The sequence below is a fragment of the Panthera tigris genome, chromosome C1 (genome assembly GCF_018350195.1).
Source record: "Panthera tigris isolate Pti1 chromosome C1, P.tigris_Pti1_mat1.1, whole genome shotgun sequence".
NCBI lineage: Eukaryota > Metazoa > Chordata > Mammalia > Carnivora > Felidae > Panthera > Panthera tigris.
This window is the reverse complement of record NC_056667.1, coordinates 79,938,281-79,961,586: the sequence shown is the minus strand read 5'-3', so window position 1 is coordinate 79,961,586 and position 23,306 is coordinate 79,938,281. Positions and strand designations below refer to the sequence as shown.

The window sequence follows — 23,306 nt, the reverse complement described above, 5'->3', positions numbered from 1 at the left end:
GTGAGATCATGCCCTGAGCCAAAGTCTGACACTTAACTGACTGAGCCACCCAGGCGCTCCTCTTAGCAATTTTCAAGTATATGATACAGTCTTATTAACTATTATCACCACGCTGGACATTAGATCCCTAGAACTTATTCATCCTAACTTGAAGTTTATGCCCTTTTATCAACATCTGCCCATTTCCCCCAGCTGTACCAACACCTGTTAGTCACCACTCTGTTTCTTTGTTTCTACGTTTCGCTTTTTAAGATTCTGCATATAAACGAGATCATATAGTATTTGTCTTTCTCTGACTTATTTCACTTATTAGCATGATGCCCTCAAGAGCCAATATTTTCACAAATGGCAAGATTCTCTTCTTTCTCATGACTGAATAAAATTCCATTGTGTGTATACACCACATCTTTATCCATTCATCTGTTGATTAACATTTGGGTTGTTTCCATAGCTTGGCATTGTGAATAAAACTGCAATAAACACGGGAGTGCAAATATCTCTTTGAGATCCTATTTTCATTTCCTTTGGATATATACCCAGAAGTGGGATTGCAGGATCATATGGTAGTTCTATTTTTAATTTCTGAGGAAACTCCATACTGGTTTTTCCATAGTGGCTGTACCAATTTACATTCGCACCAACAGTGCACAAGGGCTCCCTTTCTCCACATCCTTGCCAACACTCTTATCTCTTATCCTTTTGATGACAGCCATTCTAACAGGTGTGAGGTGATATCTCCCTGTGGTTTGGATTTGCATTTCCCTGATGATTAGTGATGCTGAACACCTTTTCATGTACTTGTTTGTCATTTATATGTCTTCTTTGGAAAGATATCTATTCAGTTCATTTGTTCAGTTTTTAATAGGATTTTGTTGTTGTTGTTATTATTGAATTATATGAGTTCTTCATATATTTTGGATAGTAACTTCTCATGAAATATTTGATGTGCAAATGTTTTTTCCCTTTTCATTTTATTTTTTTTTCACTGTGCAGAGTTTTTTAGTTTGATGTAGTCTCACTTTTTTTTTTTTTTTGCAGTTTTTACTTTTGTTGCTATGCTTTTGTGTCATATTCAAAAAAACATTGCTAAGGCCAATGTCAAGGAGCTTTGTCCCTATGTTTTCTTTAGGAGGTTTATGGTTTCAGTTCCTATGTTTAAGTCTTTAAACCATTTCAAATTAATTTTTTGTGATATAAGATAGGGGTGTAATTTCATTCGTCTATAGTTACTAGTTTTCCCAACACCTATTAAAGAGACTATCCTTTTCCCTTTCTGGGCTCTTGATTCTGTTCCACTGATCTACGTGTCATTTTCATGCCAGTGCCACACTGTTTTGATTACTATAGCTTTGAAGCGTAATTTGAAATCAAGAAGTGTGATGCCTCCAGGTTTGTTCTTCTTTCTCATGACTGCTTTGGCTATTCAGGATCTTTTAATACCACACACGTTTTAGAATTGCTTTCTTTTTCCTGTGAAAAATGACATTGGAGTTTTGATAGGAAATGCATTGAATCTATATATGGCTTTGGACAGTATGAACATTTTAACATGAAATGTCTATTTGTGTATTCTTCAATTTCCTTCATCAAAATCTTACGGTTTTCAGGATACAGATTGTTTACTTCCTTGATAAACTTATTCCTAAGTATCTTATTGTTCTTAATGCTATTGTGAATGAGATTGTTTTGTTTTTCCAATATGTTGTTAGAATACTAAAACACAACTGTTTTCTGCAATGTTGATTTTGTATCTTGCAATTTTCCTGAATCCAATCATTACTTCTAACAGTTTTTTAGTGAAGTTTTTAGAATTTTTCTCCATATAAGACCATATCATCTGCAAACAAAGACAATTTTACCTCTTTCTCTGATTTAGATATCTTTTATTTCTTTTTGTTGCTCTGGCAAGGACTTCCAGTACTATGTTGAATAGGAGTGGTGAGACTGGGCACTTTTGTTCATGATCTTAGAGAAAAAACTTTCAATCTTTTACCATTGAGTATGTTTTAGTTAATATTTAGTGTTTACATTATCCATATATAAGTAACATTCACAACTGATCTAAGTAGTATATTCTTTAAAAAAATTATATATTTATCTTTATTGACTTATAAACCAAGTACTGTATTCTGATTATAATTCCTTTCCTATGCAACTTTTGGGTTTTCCTGAAGTTAATAATTGTTTCACATTTTTTATTTTGTCTGGTTTCCCATTGGCTTTACTGAACGCTTCACCAAAGTGTAAATCTTTCCTCTGCATGTTCGAATACATCTGGTATTCTCTTAGTTTCTTTTTTCCCTTTTTTTCCTCCTTGGAGACATGCCTCCTGGAGTCCACTGCTCTCCTGCTTCTCCTTGGACTAGGTTTTGTTTGTTTGTTTGTTTGTTTGTTTTTGAGAGAGTGCTCCTGGGCAAGCAAGCAAGGGAGGGGAAGAAAGAGACAGAGAATCTCAAGCATGCTCTCCACCCAGTGCAGAGCCTGATGCAGGGCTCGATCTCATAACGATGAGATAATGACCTGAGCCAAAATCCAGTCAGATGCTTAACTGACTGAGCTACCCAGTCACCCCATAGATGTTTTTTATACCTGCTGCATAGCTACCCTTCTGGGATTTCCCTGTTCTTTTTTTATGGTGTTGGAGCCCATTTCCTGAAACTCATGTTTTCATCTCTGGTTTACTTGTCCATTTCAGAGCAGAACACCCTTTCTAAAAAAGGATATGGGGAGTGAAGTCTTTTGGGATGTTGCAGTCCTGAACATGACTTTATTCTCTTTTACCCTTGACTGACAGTATGAATAGGCATAGAATTCTAGATTGGGAAATAATCTCTCCTTGTTTGCTCCATTGTATTCCTGGGTCAGAGTTACTGTTGAACATCAGACCCCATTCTAGTTCTTGATCCTTTGCCTGTGATCTAGTCTTCCCTTTAGAAACTTCTGGGATCTTCCCCTTTACTCATGTCCTCCAGCTCTGGGAAATTTTCTTTGATAATTTCCTCCCTTCTTTTTCCTTTGTTCTCTATTTCTGGAACTCTTATTAGTCAGATATTGGGTCTCCAAAATGTTTCCTCTAACTTTATTTATTTTCCTTTATTTTCCATTTGCTTTGTCCTTTTGCTGTACCTTCTGGAAAAATTATTTAATTTTATATTTTAATCCTTGAATAGAAAAATTTCACTTTTGCAATCATATTTTTAATTACTAAGAGGTATTTTATTCCTTTTTTGGGTACTTATTTTATGGATGCAGTATTTCTTTGTTCTGAGAATATTATAGTTCATTTTTTTTTTTTTTGCAGTTTTTTTTTTTCTGCTGCCTGCTCTGTCTCCATTTTCCCTAATTCCCTCTGTTTGTTTGGTTCATTTCAAACTTTTTCGTTCACTAGAGGCTTTCTGTGGATGTTTAATAATCACTGGCTACCAATCCATATTTAAGACTGAGGCCCTAAAGAGAGAATTGGAAGCTCTGTATGAGGGGTGACAGTTGCCTGGTGAGTTTCACTGTCTGGTTCAGTCAGGGAATCATTTCACTGAGGGACTCCTCCCCCTGCCCCAACCAGGTTATCTGTAGGTCCTTACTTTGGGTTGGTAATTTCTCCAAAGAATCCTCTAATCTCTTGTGGGGGTGGGGGTGGAGGTGGGGGCAGGATATCAACCTGCTCTCAACATCCTAGGAGCTGAGCCATGGAATGCGTGTTGGTGGTGGCAGTGGGGGGGAGGGGGTCCTCACTATTCTTCACCAGGACCCCCCTTCCACTTATCCCCCCTTCTTTCAGTACACAGCCTCGCCCCCAACCTCAGCTGTGCCAGATACCCCAAGTCCAGACCCTTTCTGCTTTACCTCTCCGGAGAACAAAGCTCCTGTCTTCTGCTGGTTTGGGGGAAGGGCCCTGGAGCCTAACTACTCTTTAGGAAGACCTGTAGCTAACCGTCAGAAGTACATTTCACACTTGAATTCCAGTTTTTTGACTGGAATTTTTGTGACTCAAGTATCTTATTTTCACCTCCTCACCCCAGAGACAGGCCTTTTTAGGTTTATGCAGTCTGCTCAGTTGCTACCCATCCATCCTCTCTCCAGCTTTCGTCATTTGGTTGATGTTTCCTTTCTCTGTCATTTCCTACTGTCCTGGTGTGTTCGTGCCTCCTCTCTCATTCTTTGGGTTTGGTGGGGAGGGGGGTGGGAGGAGGAGGAGGGGTTAGGAGACAGATATATGCTTCACTGGAAGTGTAAAGCAAAACCCTCATTGAAAATGATTTGGCTTTGTGCTTCTAAGATAACACAAAATCACTGCTATCAGACAGATGTAAGTTACCTGCTGGCCAATGTGGTTAAAATAATCTTTGCTCCCGTACTCAGGAGCAAGCAGCACATGCCACCCACCCCCCAGGGCACAGAGGTTCTCAAGGCCAAGGGCTACAGCCCCTGTGTGCGTCCCACAGAGTCTGTAGGGACGAAGACTCCCAAACAGCACCCTTGTATTAAAACCCACGGGGTTCCTTACTGTCGGGAGGTAATTGCTCACTGGGATGAATCATCCCTGGTTGACTTTCTTACCCCCATGAATACTCATGCTTATCTGCTCATTTGGTCTGAAAGATTAGAGGAGGATCAGCCCTATTGGGAGTAAACTTCCTGTTCTCAGTCCAACCCTGTCATTGTCCTGGCCTGCTCCACTTGCCTGTGGTTTTATCTTTGCCCCATGGAGAGTCACACACAAAAAAAATGTGTTTTTTTTGGGGGGGGGGGTGGGGAGTCCTCAGTTATTTTGATGAGGTAATGGGGTGAAAACATTTAAGTAAGTGTCACGGTGAACAAAGAAGTCATTAACTCACTAGTATTTAACTATATGAACACGAACTGTATTTTGGAGTTGTATACAATTTCCTTAGGATTAAAAATTATTTTCTGGGGTCCCCTGACCCCGGTTTGAGTCCCGTGCTGGGCTTTCTTCTGTCAGCGCAGAGTCCACTTTGGATTCTCTGTCTCCCTCTCTCTTTGCCCCTGCCCTGCACATGTGCCCTCTCTTTCTCTCAAAAATAAATAAACATTAAAACAGTTTTCCAAGATGACATTCTCACTTACATAGGATAAAATAATGCTTGCAGAACTTACTGACATGTGTTCCAAATAGACCAGTAATTTTTTTTAAGTTTAAAGACAATGAGAATGAATATTTACCGAAGTCAACCTTTCCTTTCAGCTGTCTTTCAATTCTAAGTAGTTTGGTTATGCCCCCTGCTTTGCTTCCTTCTGAATTTTCTAGCTCAAGGCAAGAGAGCTTGGAAATGTGACAAATTTAAGGTATACTATTTCTTTTCACTACCAAATGAGCATCGTGCTCCAATTTTTACCTTAGTTTTCTGCCAACTGCTTTTAAGACTCCAAAATATCTTTTGTGACACCCAACATGAAGCACATAGACAAATCAGTAGGAGCCACACGCTAGACCTACCTGTTGAAATAGCAAGTAACAAGTGCGCCGGCTACAGTCATTTGCTGGCATGCAAGGATGAATTCGCTAGTCCAGATGAGGCCAATCAAATGGTACCACCACATATACCGAATGCCTAAAATAGGCTTATATTCCACTTGGCCACCTTCAATAACCTGTGCAGCTCCTAAAGTTTAAAACACAAACATGCTTTACACCAATGTTTTCCTAAGCACGGAAGATGATTCAACAGGCCACACTTCCTCATGGCTGGCTGTTGGCGTTATGTGAAACACAGATGCCAAAGTCAAGTTTGAAGCATCCGCCATAATTGAAGGTCTTCACAGCACAAACTAAAAAATGAGAACACACTTTTAACTTAGGAATAATATTCATAACGATATTTATAATGACTGAGGGGTGGGCGATTTGTGAGACATTTGACCCGTACGCAATGGTCATTTCACTTTGTAGATACGAAAACTGAGGTCTGGAAGAATCAAGAAACTTTCAGAAAGTCTCACTGCTCATGATTAGTGGAAGGAGCACATAAGCCCAGACACATTTGACTCTAAAACCCATGGTTTTTCTACCACACCACTTTGTGACACAAATAAAGCTTGTTAAATTGGTGAAATCATACAAAGCCATTAGGACTATATTCTAGACCCCTGCTCCACCAAAAACATAGAGTTCCTAAAAGAGACAAGGTCTTCATTTTTCCAAGGGATTCACTTCAGGTTTCATTTCAAGGACTAACTCTTCTAACACATTTATAGTATCTATTGGAGGGGCGCCTGGGTGGCTCAGTCAGTTAAGTGTCTGACTTTGGCTCAGGTCATGACCTCACAGTTCATGAGTTCGAGTCTTGCGTCAGGCTCTATGTTGACAGCTCAGAGCCTGGAGCCTGCTGCGAATTCTGTGTCTCCCTCTCTCTCTGTTCCTCCCCCACTTGCAGTCTCTTTCTCTCAAAAATAAATAAAGATTAAAAAAATAATAAAATATCTATTGGGTTTCTGTGTTAAACTTCTAGGTTCATATCTTGCCTTTATCCTTTCCTGGTTAGACTGGGGCAAGCTATTTAGTCTCCTTTGGGAGACTAAACTTCCTGTTGGTAGTTAAATGAGATTACATGGTAAATGCTGAAGATAGGGCCTGGTCCATGGAAATTTCATTTTGTGAGCGGTCATGATTTTATTAAATTTCAGGAACTCAATACTGTATTAAATCAAGACCAGCATGGTAACCCCAACAATGCCCTGCCATTCCCATGGCTATACCCTGCTTTATTTGCCCTCATCTAAAGAAGCCCCTGAATTATACCCTGGAATTAGCCCTGCAATTCAATTCAGTTCAGTTTGGATTTAGTAAATCCAAATCCCAGCTCAGGGATTTGGTTGCTATGCTATGCTTGCTATGCTATGCTTGATTGCTAGATGCTTTCCATTATGTATTTAAAATAAACAACTGTTAAGTAAGAGATAGGCACTTCAGTCTTTGGCAAAACCAACAACTTGGACAACATTTAAAGATAGTTTCAGATTTTCCTTCTTAGGTATAAATCGATTTTAGGTTCATAATTCACGTGTCTGTAGACATTCACAATAGGGTCTCTGCAAAGGAAGTGGGAGAAGATAACCATGCTATAGCGCAATGTGATTCCACAGATGAAGGCTGGCCTTAGTTCCTTAGGCTCTGTGTTCTGCTGAACAAGAGTCACATTGTGAAAAAACAGTGGGGCAGCTTGATTTACAGAGAAGTTAATATTTGATTGAGCGCTGGGCTCTTTCTGCCTTAGAGGCAATTTCTGTTTCAGGTACAGCACTGATAAGTGTTTATGCTTTTCCAAAATAAGTGTGCCTCAGGAAAGCATTCCCAACGCTAAAGGAAGCAACCCCTCACCACTAACACACGGGCTTAGGTAGGTCAGGTCGATGGAGACTTGGAGAATCGCTCCAAAGAATATCAGAAGTGAGCAAGGCCAGCCAACAAGCACACTGTATTTCCTGGGGATAGACTGCGGTTTCACAAGAACATGCTGACAGCGTGTCCCGTGGTTTGGGGGTGAACATTTCCATAGAATAGGAGGGATGCTTTCTTTGACAGATGAAAGGTAAATACAGAGGCCCGGGAGGCTAATGGGGGACAGTCTCTTCTTGGCTGCCTTGTGCCATCAAGAGCACAGTCATACATATTCCAGCTCGGCACACTGAGGGGCAAGAGTGAGTGGCTAAAGTAAGTCAAGGTTCACATAAGCCTTCAAATCCATGGCAGTCACCAAAGAAGCAGGATCTAGAAATTCTGGTCACTGCTGTCTTTGAATATCTTTGTCTAAACCATCTTCTGTTTGTTCCTCTGGTTCATTTATACCAGGCTGTTTACAGATTTTCCTTTAGGGCAGGGTTTCTCAACTTCTCAACATGCCAACTGACATTTCAGACCAGATAATCCTTTGGGGGGGGGGGAGGAGGGGGTGGGCTGCCTGTGCACTGTAGGATATTTAGCATTATCCCTGGCCTCTACCCACTATGTGCCAGGAGCAACCTCCCTCCCCTACTCTAGTTACAACAACCCGAAATGTCTCCAGACACTGCCAAATGCCACCTGGGGGATAAACCTGTTACTCAAGAAGCACAGTTTCAGGCAAACATTTTCTGAAGAATGAGGTGCTGTGGCTCCAGGGTGAAAGCCTAGCAACTAGTGGTTACAGCCTGTGGGTGGGGCAGGCGTGTTTATGCGCACAAGACTGCCCTCTCCTGGATGACAGTGTCAGTGCAGGCAAGAGCCCCTCATCAAAGGAGGAGCTGCTTTGTCGATAAGGACTGTTAACAACATAGTCACTACAACGTGTAGCTAACACGGGCTAATGGGCACTGGACTTCAGACAGATCCCAAGATATTGTGGATCTCAAGAATAAAGGTGCAAAGGGTACTGAAATGGGAGAGGACTTGGTTCCAGTCTCGGCTGTGACACTTGTGATAAGCAACCTGGGCCCCTGTTCCCTCATTGTAAAGATAAAAAGGGTGGACAAGATGAACCCTGAGGCAGTGGTTATAGGCTTAGGCTTGAGTCACACAGGCTGAGATTTATATCTATCTCCGCACCATCCCCTAATGACTGACCAGGCTCAGGCAGAGGGGACCTTGTAACATCTGTCTCATCATGTGCAATCTGAAGACATTTACACCTACTCCTCATGTCCTTGGTGACCCTGTACAGTCTTGTGGCTCCGAGCGCCATGCATGCAGCTACTCTGAGGATTAAATGGGTAAGACACTTGAACAAATGAGTTCAAGACAGGTTAGCTGTAACTGAAATACAGGTAGACAGAATTCCAGTTCTGGACTTAACGTATATTTATTAAGTATCTACTATACGTTGGAATTATGCTAGACATCAGCAATTAAGGTGGGGCATGTGAAAGAAGCAAACAAGAAATCAGAAAGAAGATACCATCTGAGTGACTCTCAGGAACTCACATGCTGCTTTATTGGTCTATTCATCTCTCCTTCTGGACTGTTCCTAATTTCTCCTTCAACCTCTAAGGGTTTTTCCCCCCCATTGTCATGCTCTCTCAATGATCTCACCTCTGGTTTCTCTGAGAAAATTGAAGCAATCAGAAAACCTCTGCCAGTACCTACCCCTGACATCTACCTGCCATCAGCATGAGCCCATTACCTGACCCCTACTTAATATGATAAATTGTCAGTGACCCTAAGGCTAACCCCTCCTCTGGATCTCCCTTCTCACCTACTGATGATAGCTATTCAGCAATATTCCCCTCTTTTTTCTTTCATCCAAGTATTCCTCTCAACCGAATCATTTTTAACCACTTCTCGTCTTTAACAAAACCTACTCTTGACTCTCCTCCAGCTTCCTTGCCTTCTGTCTATTCCTCTTAATTTTTTAAAAATAGTTTAGTTATTTATTTATTTTAAAATAATCTCTACACCCAATGTGGGGCTCAAACTCACAACCCTGAGATCACAAGTCACATGCTCTTCTGACTGAGCCAGCCAGGCACTCCTCTGCTCCTCTTTACGGCCCAATTCCTCAAGACTGCCTCTACTTACTCTTTTCAATTCTTTTCTCCCTCTTTCTCTTAAACCCACTGCAATCATGATCCACTCCCTCTCACTTCCCTCAAGCGGTTTTGTTTCACCTCTACGCTGCTAGATTCAGTGGATAGTCTTTGGGTCTTATCCCACTTGGTAGCAGCATTTGACACACTGGACGCCACTCACATATCCCTGAAGTCCCAGCCAGCCTCATTTCTGTATTCCTCCTCAGCTCCAGGACCTCTCAACCACTGAAGATTCCCAGAGTATAGTCCTTAAATTTCCACTCTTCTCTCTCTGCACTCATTCTATTCTCATAGTTTTAAATACCATTTATATGCTCCCAAATTTCCAAGCGAGATCTCTAACTGGGACCTCTCCAGAAACTTCAGACTCAACCAGCTAACTGCCCACTCGACATCTCCATCTGGCTGCTGAAGAGACATCTCAGTTAACACAATCAAAACCAATATGATCTCCCCTGAAATGCTCCACTCAGAGTCTTGCCCCATCTCAGCTGATGGCAGTCCCATCCTCCAGCTGCTCACTGTCATCTTTAAATCTCTTTCCTTCACATCCCTCCACAAATAAATTGGGAAATCCTTCAGAATAGACACAGAATCCAATACGTCAAACCACGGCCATTATGCTCCTCCCTAGACGGCTGCCTGTAAAACGTCAGTCAGATCATGTAAATATTCTACTTAAAACTGTAATGGCTTCCCATCTCAGATTGGAACCAGAGCTCCTATAAAGGCTACAAGCCCAGAGGATTTGACTCCATGCCCTCTCTGACCCCATTCTGACTCCACTCCAGTGGAAGAGGACTGCCTGCTGTGCCCCCAGTACCCATGCCTCTTGCTGTTCCCTTTGCCAAGAACACGGTCCCTTCCCTTATACAGCCTCATGGCTCTGCCTCTACCACCTTCAAATCATTGTTCACATATCCCCTTCTCAATGAGGCCCTCCCCCACTCACCACATTTAAAATTTCACTGCCCCTTGGGGCACCTGGGTGGCTCAGCCACTTGAGCATCCGACTTCAGCTCAGGTCATGATCTCATGGTTCGTGAGTTCGAGCCCCGCATTGGGCTCTGTGCTAACAGCTCAGGGCCTAGAGCCTGCTTCGGATTCCATGTCTCCCTCTCTCTCTGCTCCTCCCCTGCTCGCACTCTGTCTCTCTCTCTCAAAAATAAAGATTAAAAAAAATGTTTTTTAAAATTGCACCTCCCCTTAAGCATTTCTCATTCTTCCCCTCTGCTTTAATTTTCCCCATACCACTTATCAACTTTTAATGTATTGTGAATTCACTTACATATTTTATTTAATGCCTGTCCCCCTATCCTCCTCTAGCTACAAAACTAGAAGGAAAGCTGTACCTTTAGCTTCTACAACAGGGTCTGATACAGTAAATATTCAATAAATATTTATTGAACGAACAACTGAATCAAACTTCCTCAGCATAGCATATGTATATCTCAATGTATCCTATATATCCCTAATATATCCTACAGATATAGGATCTCTATATCCTATAGAGATCTGAGACAATTTTCTGGACATCATCCATATAACCTGGAGGAAATTCATCATGAAGCTAACCATAAATCTAGAAACTATAAGCAAGCTTTAAAGCATTTTGAAAGACTAAGGTGACATCCATGATCATATACATGGCAATTTCTCAAGGACGGCAGTCCAGATGGTTGGGATAATTTCCCAAAGGAAGTGGGTCCAACTTGGAAGGGTTCGACTTTCTAGTACATTCTATGTACTGGCCTCTTCCAGCAAATTGGCCCAAGCATCCTAGTGACATCCCTCCTGCCCATGTCTCCCACTGGCTCAGCTTCTACTCTGACAGCATGAAGATTAGGGGGAAAGAGAAGAAAATCTCGATGTAGAGCCTATGTCTATATCTCATTTCACACAGCACTGATGCAAATCCACTCACTGATTCAGGACACATTTACTGAACTCATTTAGGGGCTGTACGCTGAATAAAGAGACACAGAAAGAAAAAGACATGGCCCCTGCCCTCAGGATGTCCATTCCCTAGTTGGATGGTAACAAGTCATTAACTTGCGTTATTGTTCTTCATAGGACTTCTCACCATCTACATATATTTACTTATTTATTCCCTCTTTCCCCACTCACTAGCGCCTCTGCCTCATTCACGGCTGTACCTCCAGTTCCCAGGCCTGCAACAGTACGCATGCAATGAATATCTGCTGAAAGAATGAAGAATATTAAAAAATGCAAGGAAAATGAAGAAGCACAATTAAGTATGCCTGGGGAATTCATAGATTTTCTAAGAAATATAATGCTCAAAACAATTCTTGGAGAATGACTAGCTGTCTAAGCCGTTTCGGGTAGAAAGGGGCAAGTTGGGAAGAGGAGATGTTTCCAGATGAAGGTCACAGCAGAGGCAAAGGCACGAAGATGTTCATGGAGACTGTTTTCCTTTGCACTTTCCCAAAGGGGCTATAAACTTCCAAAAATCAGGAGCTGCTTCAAATCTCTCTTGTGCAAGTTCCCTCCACCTGTTCCTAGGACAGGTGGGGGCTGCTAGGCGGTTTTTGTGAACTAATGTCAATCATTTTCTAGATCTCTCATCACTTAAAAAAGAAGACAATTGTCTTTTAAACTGTGCTCTCAAATATGCCAGGCAGAGCAGAGAGTAAAGCTGAAGCTAGTTCCAGGTACTCTTTGGTTAACAGTAATTCCCAATATAAGGAACATATATGGTCCTTTATTTGCAAAGCAAAGTTCTGGCCCCATCTCGGCCTCCTCACATCCCTGTAAAGCATCCGGGGAAAGCATCATTTTTCTATTGCAAAACTGGGGAAAGGGAAGCACAGAGGATTAACGCCCAAGGAAGCCCAGAGCCAGCTAGATCCTGGGTCCCTTGATGGGACACCCTTTGTCCAACCCTACTACCTCCTTTCCAAGCACGGCCCTCTGCCTGTCCCAAGCATGCCAAATCCATCCCTGTGATCACCTAACTGCAGCACGTAGGGGGAGAAAGTGCCGGCCCAAGATGGGCCTCTTCCACGGTTGACCCTGGGGCTTCCAGACCACCTTAATGACAACGGCGCATAATGAGACCACGTGGGCTCCCTCCAACCTGCCACCTGCACCTGCTGGGTTCCCAAGGTTATTACAGTTTTCACTTTCTTCCACTGGATTTTAGCAGTCGTTGTCACATTGTCGGTAGCAGACAAGTCCCGATGGGCTAATAAATGTCATTGCTGGAGGGCCTTGATGTGCTCTGCTGAAACAATCCCCAAACAAGCCAGAATTTGTCAACTAGCTCAGAGGCTGATTTATAGTCACTGGAGAAATTGCTCATCTGGACAAAAAAACCCCCAGTTCACTCTTTCTGTATTTTTTTTTCTTTTCTACACATTAAAATATTAGTTTCTTCAACCATCTGACACGACATTACCCACTGTGGACACTGCCACAGCACTGAAGAACTGGAGGATCCTGTAACTGCCTGAGGGGACGTGAAGTGAAACCGTCAGGCGCTGCGTAGCCATCTCTGACCACCCACATCACTTGGCTTCTTTTCACAAGCTCTGAGGGCAGCCCCCAGCCTCCCACAAGCGTGGCCAGGGCATCTCCCAGAGGTCAAAATGACATGAGGCAAAGAAATGACCCGCCCACACCCAGAGTGGTGGCTTGGCACCGAGTGAAAAGGCCTTTGAGAACAAAGGAGTTCTGTGCACCTGGTTCAGCCCACAGGTGAGTGGAGAGTCAGGTGGCCTGAGGGGACAGCAGTCTGTGTTTTTTGTTTTGTTTTTTTTTTTTTACGATGCCCGAGCCCAGGGCAGAGGGAAGGCTACAGCTCTGTGTGATCCCTTCTCTCCTGTAAAGGGAAGATCAGTTAGCTCACTGGCCTAGGTCAGGCCCCGGGGACCCAGCTTTTCCTGCCCTTCTGCTCCTCACCCTCTTGCCTGGTTTCCTCCTTCCGCTGACAGGGAATGGCTGCACTTCAGCACATGGCCTCTGAGGCGCTCCCTTTGGCCCCATGGAATCACCTTCCTGGCTCCCTGCCTCTCCTGTTCTCAGTCCTGGGGCAGAGGCTACTTCATGCCCCCTAAGTCCTGGGCCCAACTTGGGCCTAACGGGGAGCTGAAGGGGCACCACGCTGGCAGCTCACTCCCAAGGCAGCCCTGGGCTTGTTCCTTCCAGCTGCACCTCAATCCCAGGACTGGCTCTCTCCTTGTCCTCTCCTGGTGCTTGCCTGTGACCCCTGTCGAATCCCCTCTGGCTTCTTTCTGCATTTTCTGATCTGGCAACTTCTAGCCCGTCCTCTGAGAAGCCCTCCCTGACTCCCAAAGTGGGTTAGGGCCCCGTTCTGCCGCTCTTGGAGCTTCCCCAAATTTCTCCTATTTTCACCATGAGCACATGTCTAATTGTCACTGTGTCCTACTCAACTCTAAGTGCTGTGAGGAGAGACCACCATTCCTCCCTAGGGCCTTGCCCAGGGCCTCGGCCCCGAGACGCTCCCCTAACCCTAATGAATCAAAGCAAGAACAAATGAATGTGCCCCACCTCAAAGTATTATGGGATAACATGGGGACAATTTCCTTCAGCCACGCTCACAGCCGACAAGGAACAGTGGGGTGGGTGGCTGTGCCCTAGAGGCTGGAGGAGGAACGAAGTTCCTTCCCTGGTCATGAGCCATATTTCCCACGACCTCACCCTTTTTTGGTGATTTTTTAGGGTAGGGGTTCACGTACTACAGTCCAACACCCAGTGTGCCACCCCCTGTCACCCTTCCCTCCCAGCCCAAATTGGCTTTGACCTCTGGCCCTGCCATGTTGTCCTGTAACCACAGACCCCAAACACACCATTATGGGCACAGGCCACATCCGCCAGCCAGCTGCTGTGGTCACGATACTGCTTTGACTTGACAGAAAACTGAGGAGGCCCATTCTGTGTCCCAGCAGCCACGGGAAATGTGAGATGGTGGAGAGAGCACGGGTCCCTTCCTAGGGCTCCGGAGCCAGAGAGAGCCTCGCACTTCTAGCTGTGTGACCTTCCTCAATTCCCTTACCCATAACTGGAGCAGAACAGCGCGTACGACAAAGGGGGACTGCACTGCTTAACACAGAGGACATAAGAAAGGTCTTAATCCCGAGCCAGGAATTTGGGCCCTTTCCAACAAATGCTTGTTTTCTGCACGTACCAAGGCCACTGCCCGCCTTTCTGACCAGGACTGAGACGACCTCATGTGGGCAAACTGGAATTGTTCAGTGTTGCCCTCAGCTGAGACTTCCAATTGCCCCACAACATCTGTTCTTCCCTCTTCCTTGGCAACAGAACTTCTAATTTTTGCACTGCGCATGGCTGCCCCCAATGACACCGCATCTCCCGTCCCTCCCCTGCAGGTAGGTGTTGCCTGGTAACTAGGATGTGGCCAAGGGGGTGGAAGTGAGGGCCTGACTTGGGGAATTGGGGAGCGGGGGCAGAGGGCATGTTCACCTTCCTCTCCGCCACCTTCCTAAGGGCTGGAATGACATGGTTGGAGCCTGAGTGTCCGCTTCAGCTACTAGATGGAAGCCAGTGGTAGAGGATGTCAGCCACAAGGTGCTGAAATGAAATGGAAGAAGGACAGTGCCCAGGACCTTGACCTCTACAGGACCATGTTAGCACGGTGCCTCCTCCTTGCGAACTTCATTTATGTAAGAGAGAAATTACCTTATATCTTATTTAATTCACTGCTTTTTTTTAGTCTTTTGTTACTCCCAAACTCATCCTGATTGATTACAGTCATGTATCTGGTTAACCAAGGATTCTTCATGGATAATATTTCTGAGTTCACTGCAGGTCTTCAGAAAGCTTCTAGAGAGCAACAGAAGAGATTGCTCCCAAGCGCGTCTGAGGCTGGAAGTGTGGGCTGTGTCTCCCAGGGAGCCTGCTGACAATCTCGAAGCCATCTCCAATGAGCCTTCTACTCCAGAGGACGGAGAGGAGACCCCAATTTCCTAAGAATCTACGACACAGCAGTTCTCACATAGTTGACCAGAGCTGACAGGGGACCAAATAAACTTGATAAAACGGTAAGGAGTTACATTAGCCTTATTGATTTGACATCTGCTGTGGCTCTTATCTGTCTGGTGACAGTCCCAGAAAGCAACTTACTCTTTCGTACTCCCATCGTAGTGTGGATGTGGGCCTTATCCAAATCAAACACGGGAGTCAGAGACGATCCAGAACAGGGCCGCTCGACACGTGCCTGGGAGCCTAGCTGCGTGTCCTCACACTGTTTGTTACTAGCCCACAGTGAGATGTGGAGCTTGAGCCAGAACACAGACCTACTGCTTGACTAAGCCCATCGTTTCCTTCTGGTGACTTCTTTTCCCCCACAGCAAGACTTTCTCCATGAGGGGGTGATATATATTCTGACAAAGCTCCTTACCTCATTTCAGACATTTTACACAGCCTTTCTTTGCTCTGTTATGGGGCTTCAAAAATACATAGTTTGCCCTACCTCAAACCAAATGAATCAGCATCTCTGAGGACAGGGCCCAGGCAACTGTATTTTAATAAAGCACCTTAGCTGACTCTGAGGAATGCCCGTGGTGGAAAACCATCGTACAGATATAACAGGAAGGTGGAGGATTCAGTATTGTCTTCTCAGGACCTAAGCAATGTGAACGTCCATCTGCACTTGTTTTAAACTTACGCTGGCTCCGCTGAGCACGCCAGACTCTTAACACGGCCTTTCCTGGGCCCTTCTTGATTGCCCGAATTGAGAGGAGTTGGCAGATTACCTTGGACAAAATTTAAATCCAGAGACATTTGACAGTATTGTTTCCATAAACTTTTTTTTTTTTTTTACTGTTTATTTTTTTGAGAGAGAAAAGTGTAAGCTGGGGAGAGGCAGAGACAGAGAGAGGGACAGAGGGTCCAAAGCGGGCTCTGCACTGACAGGCTGACAGTAGTGAGCCCGATGGGGGACTCGAACCCACAAACCATGAGATCATGACCTGAGCTAAAATCGGATGCTCAACCGACCGAGCCACCCGGGTGCGCTGCTAATACTCTTTCTAGAGGCTTTTGTCCATGTTGTAGTTTTTTCAAAGCTCTTTTAGTCCTTACTGAATTTGCTCTCTCGAGAAACACACTCAGCTTCTTTAAAGCCAGTATAAAAAAGGAAAAGGATTTTCCTGCTCCCCCCACGACAGAGCCCCTGGCACCATCACTGCTGTCATCAGACACCTCCAGTTCCACTGGAGGCTCGGTCCCTACAAAACAGGTCAATGGTTCCAAAATGGCAGGATCTTCCACGCACAACTCAAAGGCGATGGAACCCTTTACCCTTACCTGCAGTTCCCAGGCTCAGCAGCACGGCCACCCAGAGGACCCAGAAGAAAATGAGGATGGCAAAAGTCCATAGTGGTTGGAACAGCAGGAATGGAGAGTTGCTGATGGCTTTATTAATGACTTGGAAAAGTTCGACTGTCAATTTTATTCTTTTTCTGAAGACAAAAATCAAGCTGAGCAGAACTGCCTGGAGAATAAGGGGTTAGAGCAAATTACTCAAAATAATAAGAGAAAGGCTTAAAGCAAACCTTAATATTTTACTGACGTGTCAGCCAACAGCTCCTTTAAGATAGCTACTCACACTTTTATTATATTAAACAGAAAAATATTCACATCCTCAGTGGGCGTCTATTATGTGTTGGCCCCTGTGCTAGATCCTGCAGCTGTAACCATGAACGAGACACAGTCCCTGTCAGAGAACAAGAGAAAATGCAAAGAAAGTCCTCTAGGGTCAGAGAACTGTCTTCTATCTCTCACCTCCTCCCCACAATACGCAAGATACTCAGAGAATGCTCGAAGACTGCAAAAGGCAAGGGATGTAAGTATGAGGGAAAGGACAGTGGTTATGCCTCAAAGCAACCTTCTGTGCCTTCTTCTCTGCTGGTTTTGGCCTCCCTCCATATAAATTTCTTACTAAAGAAAGAAATCACCCTTCACCCCCACATCCCAGCCCAGTCATTGCCATCTCCTCATGCTCTTCACACACAAGCATCGGCACTGACTAGTCTCCACCTGCCACCCATACTCCCGCAACCTAACCTAGAGCACGGCATGTGAATCTCTGCCCATTCCTCTTTTCTTAAAACGGTCTCCTCTCTTGACCTCTGTGATTGTTCTTTCTTCTGGCTCTCCTCCTACCTCTTATTGTTTCTACAGTCTTTGGACTCCTTTTCCTTTGTGGTCTTAGCGTCCTTCCTAGAGGCTGATAACCTTCAAAGAAGAACCTCCAGCCTCACCTCTCTCTAGGTGCTAGATGAATGAGTAAGCACATCAGTTACCGGCCAGGCCGTGGACGTCATACAGTGTCTCAAATTCATCCCATCCTGAACCAAGTTCATTATCTTCATAGAAGAATCTTCTCCTTCTTCTATATTTCCTATTCCAGTGGCCCTAATTTTTCTGGCCTCTCCAAGAGTAAGGATGGTTCCCCTCTTGTGTGCTTCCATATTATCCCAAACATACGAATTGTAGCACTCAGAATTTATACGGCAAATGTTTACTCATCTGACTTTCTCATTAGATTAAGCTCGCTGAGAGCAGAGCCGTCCCTTACTGTCAAGAACTGGCCCAGTGCAGGGCACAATCCCCATCGCCTGCATTCAGTTTCCTGACAGATATCTCAGTCTAACCTCCCCTCTCTTCCCAAGTTTATCAATTATCTCAGGTCTTATCAATTATCTGCACCCAAATAGCCACCTCCTTAGCCTCTGTCTTTAATTCCACTGGTCCCCAACCCCTACCCCTTTCCCTCCTCTAACCCACAGCTAAAGGGGTCTTTGTAAAGAGTAGAATCAATGATGTCACCTCCCAGCTCAAAATTCCTCCATGGTTCCCCTGTGCTTCTGGATAAAGATCAAGGTCATTATCACTACAGATAAGGAACTTCCTGGCATGGCCCCTCCTGTATCTGCCTCTCAGCCTTCTGCCAAGGGAACCTCCACAGCTCCCTCTTGTGTTCATAACAAGATACCCTTTCTCCTTTAGCCTTAGATACCCTTTCTCCCCCAGCTGGGCTGGGGCATTCCTGGCCCAAAGGATCTTACAATCCAGTGGAAGAAAGTTGAAGGAAGGTGGGATAAAATGGGAGCAGAGCCTCCCGACCCAGTCATGGGTGTCTGGAGGAACTGGGGAAGATGTCCGGACCCCTGTAAGTGGTAAAGGCTAAGCAGGAATTTCCAACTCTGCATTCTTGATGCCTACCACAATCAACAAAAAAGAGGAACCTTTTTTGTTTCACTTAAAATATTCATAAAGCAAAATGATATGATCTTCAGGCAAATAAACTTGGCTTCTAGCTCCTGAGTGGAAAGCTAACATATGTATATTTAAATGCATGTGTGTTTTACAAGTTATATATATGCATAAAATACTCCTCTCACACTCTAAGTACACTGCAAGGATGCTCACTAGAAGCGTAGAGTCAACTTTCAGCAGGGATCAGCATTACCTACCGGGGATGGTGCCGGGGGTGTGGGCCAGGCTGGGCTGAGCAGCAGGGCTAACTTACCATGGGGGCCACGTCCTGACTTCACTCATCTGGGCTCTAAGCTGCAGGGAGCTGCCCTTCAGCCTGTGCTCCTAGGCTGACGCCCTGAGGTGTGCATTTAAGGCCATTTACCCTCTTTTCTCCATTGCTGCTAGCGCTTATAACAAAACTATTTAAATAATATTCATAGGCAGCCCCCATCTTCCCTGAACCATGTTTTCTAGTTGACTTGTGAGGCAGCTTCTGGGAACTCAGGAGACAGGAACATATCCCAGCCAAGTGTCCTGGTAGCAGACAAGGATCTCTCTGGGAAATCTTCACTAGATGAGACTTTCAGGGTCTCTGTTGGGCTCCAACATACAGGTCAGGGAAGAAGTGAGATGGGGCTCCCATGTGAGCAAGAAGGATGAGGGTTGAAGGAGGTGACCTTTCTCCTGATTCTATTCCCCTCTTGCTAATGCTGTTTCCCTCTTTTGCTTCTCTGGAAAAGTGGGGTAAGAAAGGCGGAGTGAGGGAGAAGGAGAGCAGCTGCTAACACCTCTTTCCTCTTGGATACCAGCACTGAGGACAGGGAGTGGTACCTGACTAGGGGACACAGTATGACGTTCTCTCCCTGACCTCTTTCCCTCATCTTGTGCAGGGGTCTGTGGGAGCCAAGCTGGGCTGGCAGGGGAAGGAGCAGGTGGAAAGTGGTTTTCTCTTGCCCCATAGCCAGCCCAGCTTCCTAGCCCTGAGTCCCCTGTCAGGGAGCATGAGGGGTGGCTCTCTGTGGGAATGCTGAGTTTCCATGGCAGATGCTCCCCAGGGAGGAGGGAAGTCCGTGGCCCTAGGGGAATCTTGTAGGAATATTCCCATTCAACAGATGAGGAGAGCCAAGCCTAAGGCCAAGACAATTCTGTGAGGTCACACAGTGGGTAGTGGGCCATGGGCTGGGACGTCCGCCTCAGACCGCAAAGGCTGGAATCTTTCCCTGTGCACCAGGTCATGACATTGCTTGCTCTGTAATTTATCTAGTCATGGGGCAGGTGCTATCTGTGTATTGTATCTTGCTAGCTCTGTTGGCTAGTGCATGGCCCAGTGTATGATAGGGACTCAAGTACACAGCAATCAACAATCTAGGGCTCTTGTGAGGACATGCCCACCCAGCAGCCAGCACGTGGTGGGAACTCAGTAAGTAGCTGTGATAGGTGTGCCAAAGCAATGGCGTATGAGCTGTGGTTCGCTTCTACCCTCTATACCATCCCCTGAACAGTCCTCACAGACACAGGTGCAAACAGCCTTCACAGCCTCACCTCTCACCAACCTTAGTGAAGAGAACTTCCCCTGACTTTGGTGTCTGGTGGCCGTTAATAGTTCAGTGTGTGGAGACAAAGGAAGCCCTGGGGAGGGCTAAGGGAGAAGGTACACTCTCCCCCCCAGCTTGGAGCCCTGCTCCCCACCCCCTCCTCCATGCCCAACAGCTCAGCACCGGCTGGGTTACAGGGGGTTCCTTTTTTCTCCAGCCTCCTTTTCAGGCCCTTGGAGCAGTTATGGGCTTGGTCCCTGCCTGAGGCAGGACAAATCAGAAGCTTTACTTAATCACACACTTGCTTCCCGAGATGCAGTTTATGTGAAGAACACAAACCTGAAACCTCACTAGAAATGAGAAAATGTGAAGACCACCAAATAGGGGAACTGAAGGATCTCCTCAGGAGAGAAGTGAGTTGTGAGAGAGTCTGCGTTTGCTGGAAGAATTAAAGGGCTTGTGGAAAACCTAGCTGTGGCTCATCCACAAAACGGTTAGCAAGCAAGGCACAAGCAAGGATGGCCGTGGTTGCCTAAAATCAACTCCACAGTCCCTCCAGGGCCTTGTGATTCTAGCCCATTTAGTGCCACCTGGGGAGTGACCTCAACGGTTTGCAACAGCCAACCTCTCTCCCGCAACAACGAGTATCTGCTGCCTCCATAACTCCGCATGTGCCTGTTTTCATCTAGGGAGCTCACAGAGGTGGCGGCAGGTTCTCTGAAAACCAAAATAACCCAGTGGCCAGCAGGTCTGGAAATAAAGGACTCTCTGTGTTCAAGGGCAGTGGGAGCTGTCACACTCTGGAGGGAGCAGAGCATCCATTGGCTGGACCGGGGAGTCTGCTCACAAACAGGAAAGAGGAACTGTCGTAAGTCTGCCCCCCCTCCAGGGTCCACCTTATAGCTGCTTGGGGGTAAAAATGGTTCTACTGTATTCAAGGAAAACAAATCAGCACAGGTAGGAAATTAACCTCTGAGACTTGGCAGAAATGACTTGGAAAGAAGGTAAGGCCTTCTTTTTTCCTGTTTTTTGGAAGGTTTTGATTTATCCCTATGTAGGTATTGCAAATAAAAGAGAGAAAGTCCTAAACATGTATGTGTATTCACCATACTATTATGTAATGCATACTCTGAGATTAAAAAACAACAACAACAAAACCAAATTCTAGTTGTTTTTGGTTAAATTATTTGGATTTCAGAGTTCTAGCAAGCTACTTGACCTCCTGCTGGAAGGGCGTCTCTTACCGTGATTATTGTAGATACAAGAGCAAACCCCAGCAAACACTTCATATTTTCCCTTTCTGTGTCCAATTCTATGCTGAGGTCATGGGTATAGTCGTAATACAGCCACCATAAGACACCACAGACAACTAGAAGGCAAAACACCAGGGGAACTCAGCACATGTGCATGGGATAACCGCCTCCCCCAACCCCCAGCACTGGGTGACCTGGCTCCGGCAGTGGGTCCCACGGGCCTGGGGCTTGATGTGTAACAACTGACCCTCTGAAGGAGCTGGGCAGGGCCAGGGTGGCCTCCCCAAGGACCACCCAGACCCTCAGTGGCTGCTTGTCCTTGGGAGGCACGGGAAGGTGATGCTAGAACACAGGTGCATCCTGTCAGCCCAGACTACACACTGGGCATGGGTGTGAGCAGGGAGGAAAGTGCACGGACAGGACAGTGAGGGGAACAACATTAGAGTCCAAAGTCTAGACCTGCCCAGTGAGCTCCACTGGTGCCAACTCCTGAGGGAACTTGGAGGTCGGCTGGGCGGTCACAAGACAGGGTAGACACTCGATATTGCAACCGCTGTTTAAACATTACAACGCCACCTACAGCACCACCACAGGAAGGTCACGTTCGTCTTTACTTGTCCTAAGTGGGAAAGTGTCCATCACAAGCTGCGGTGCCTGTCCTCCAGCATGGCACGCTGTGCACCTGTGAGGCATAGGGCTCTAAGTTGCTGAGGGCAGATTAAGGGGAATGAGACTCTATAGTCATATCGATTATTAAAAGTTAAAATGTCCCATGCCAGTTGGTAAATAGCTGCTGCCTTGAACTTCCTGTGTGCCCCTACCTCTCAGACCTCCTTTCCTGATAACTCTTGGATGGACCCACATTCCAGCCACAAAAGGGGAACTAGCAGGTACAGGAGAGGCTCTTTGGGACCCTCCCCAGCTCAGGGCCTGAGTCTTTTTAGACTGGAGCCTTTGCATGACAACTGTGGGGACCCAAGACCAATGGTTGATGTGGAAGTTCAGAAGACATTCTTTAAAAGGCTTCCACAAGACTTGGAGTCATCTGTTAATGGTCGTCTGTTATGGTCACCAGGACCACTCTGGATTGGCAGGCCTGACTAAGCAGCAGCCGAGTGCAGCAGAGACAACAGATTGGCATCAAATTTGCTAATATCTGCAACACAAACAACTCCCTTTGTCCTCTCTGGGCCCAAGTTTTCTCATATGTAAAATGACGGGGTTGGATGAGAGACTCTCTGAGCCCCATTTAGCTCAAAAGTGCCAACTTGTAAGTTCTGTACTTAATGGAAAGGCTTTGCATTTAATCAAAAAGAAATCAATCAAGTAGAAATACTTACACAGCAGTCCCGAAATAATCAGTGCAATGAAAATGTGAACCAGAAGGGTGGTGATGAACCAGAAGGTGAACATCATGGCCAAAGACAAGGCTGAAAAATTAAGCAAAATATATAAACCCCAACAGCAACCGAGGTGTGAAGGTAATGATGGCAGGGCTTTAATGACTCCCAGAGGAGGGAGGACTGAGAATTTCCTTCAATCGCTAAATATCTTAAACATCTACTAAAAAAAATAACAAGACATACACAGGGTACTCTCTAAAGCATATATAAGTTCAGTCTGCTACAGTAAGCCAGTTTCTGAAATCCTACCAATTCTTCTTTTATTAATTTTTTTTTAAAATCAGGTCTTATTCCCAAATACCCAAAATGTTTTTTTTAAGTCCAAATAAACC

At 45.3% G+C, this 23,306-nt stretch overlaps 1 protein-coding gene across 6 annotated transcripts in view; it reads right to left on the bottom strand.

Annotated features, from left to right (window-relative positions):
* The window catches only part of SLC44A3 (solute carrier family 44 member 3), a 107,116-nt gene that overhangs the window by 50,611 nt on the left and 33,199 nt on the right, over positions 1–23,306 (bottom strand). For all 6 annotated transcript variants that reach the window (XR_006221712.1, XR_006221710.1, XR_006221711.1 and 3 more), the window contains exons 7-10: positions 22,912–23,001; positions 21,563–21,687; positions 16,828–17,014; positions 5,456–5,621 (exon numbers count right to left, since the gene is read on the bottom strand). Coding sequence is in view for 2 of the 6 variants with exons in the window: in XM_042997939.1 (XP_042853873.1) it covers positions 5,456–5,621; positions 16,828–17,014; positions 21,563–21,687; positions 22,912–23,001 (568 nt within the window). In the remaining 4 variants the exon portion in view is untranslated. The remainder of the gene's footprint in view (positions 1–5,455; positions 5,622–16,827; positions 17,015–21,562; positions 21,688–22,911; positions 23,002–23,306) is intronic.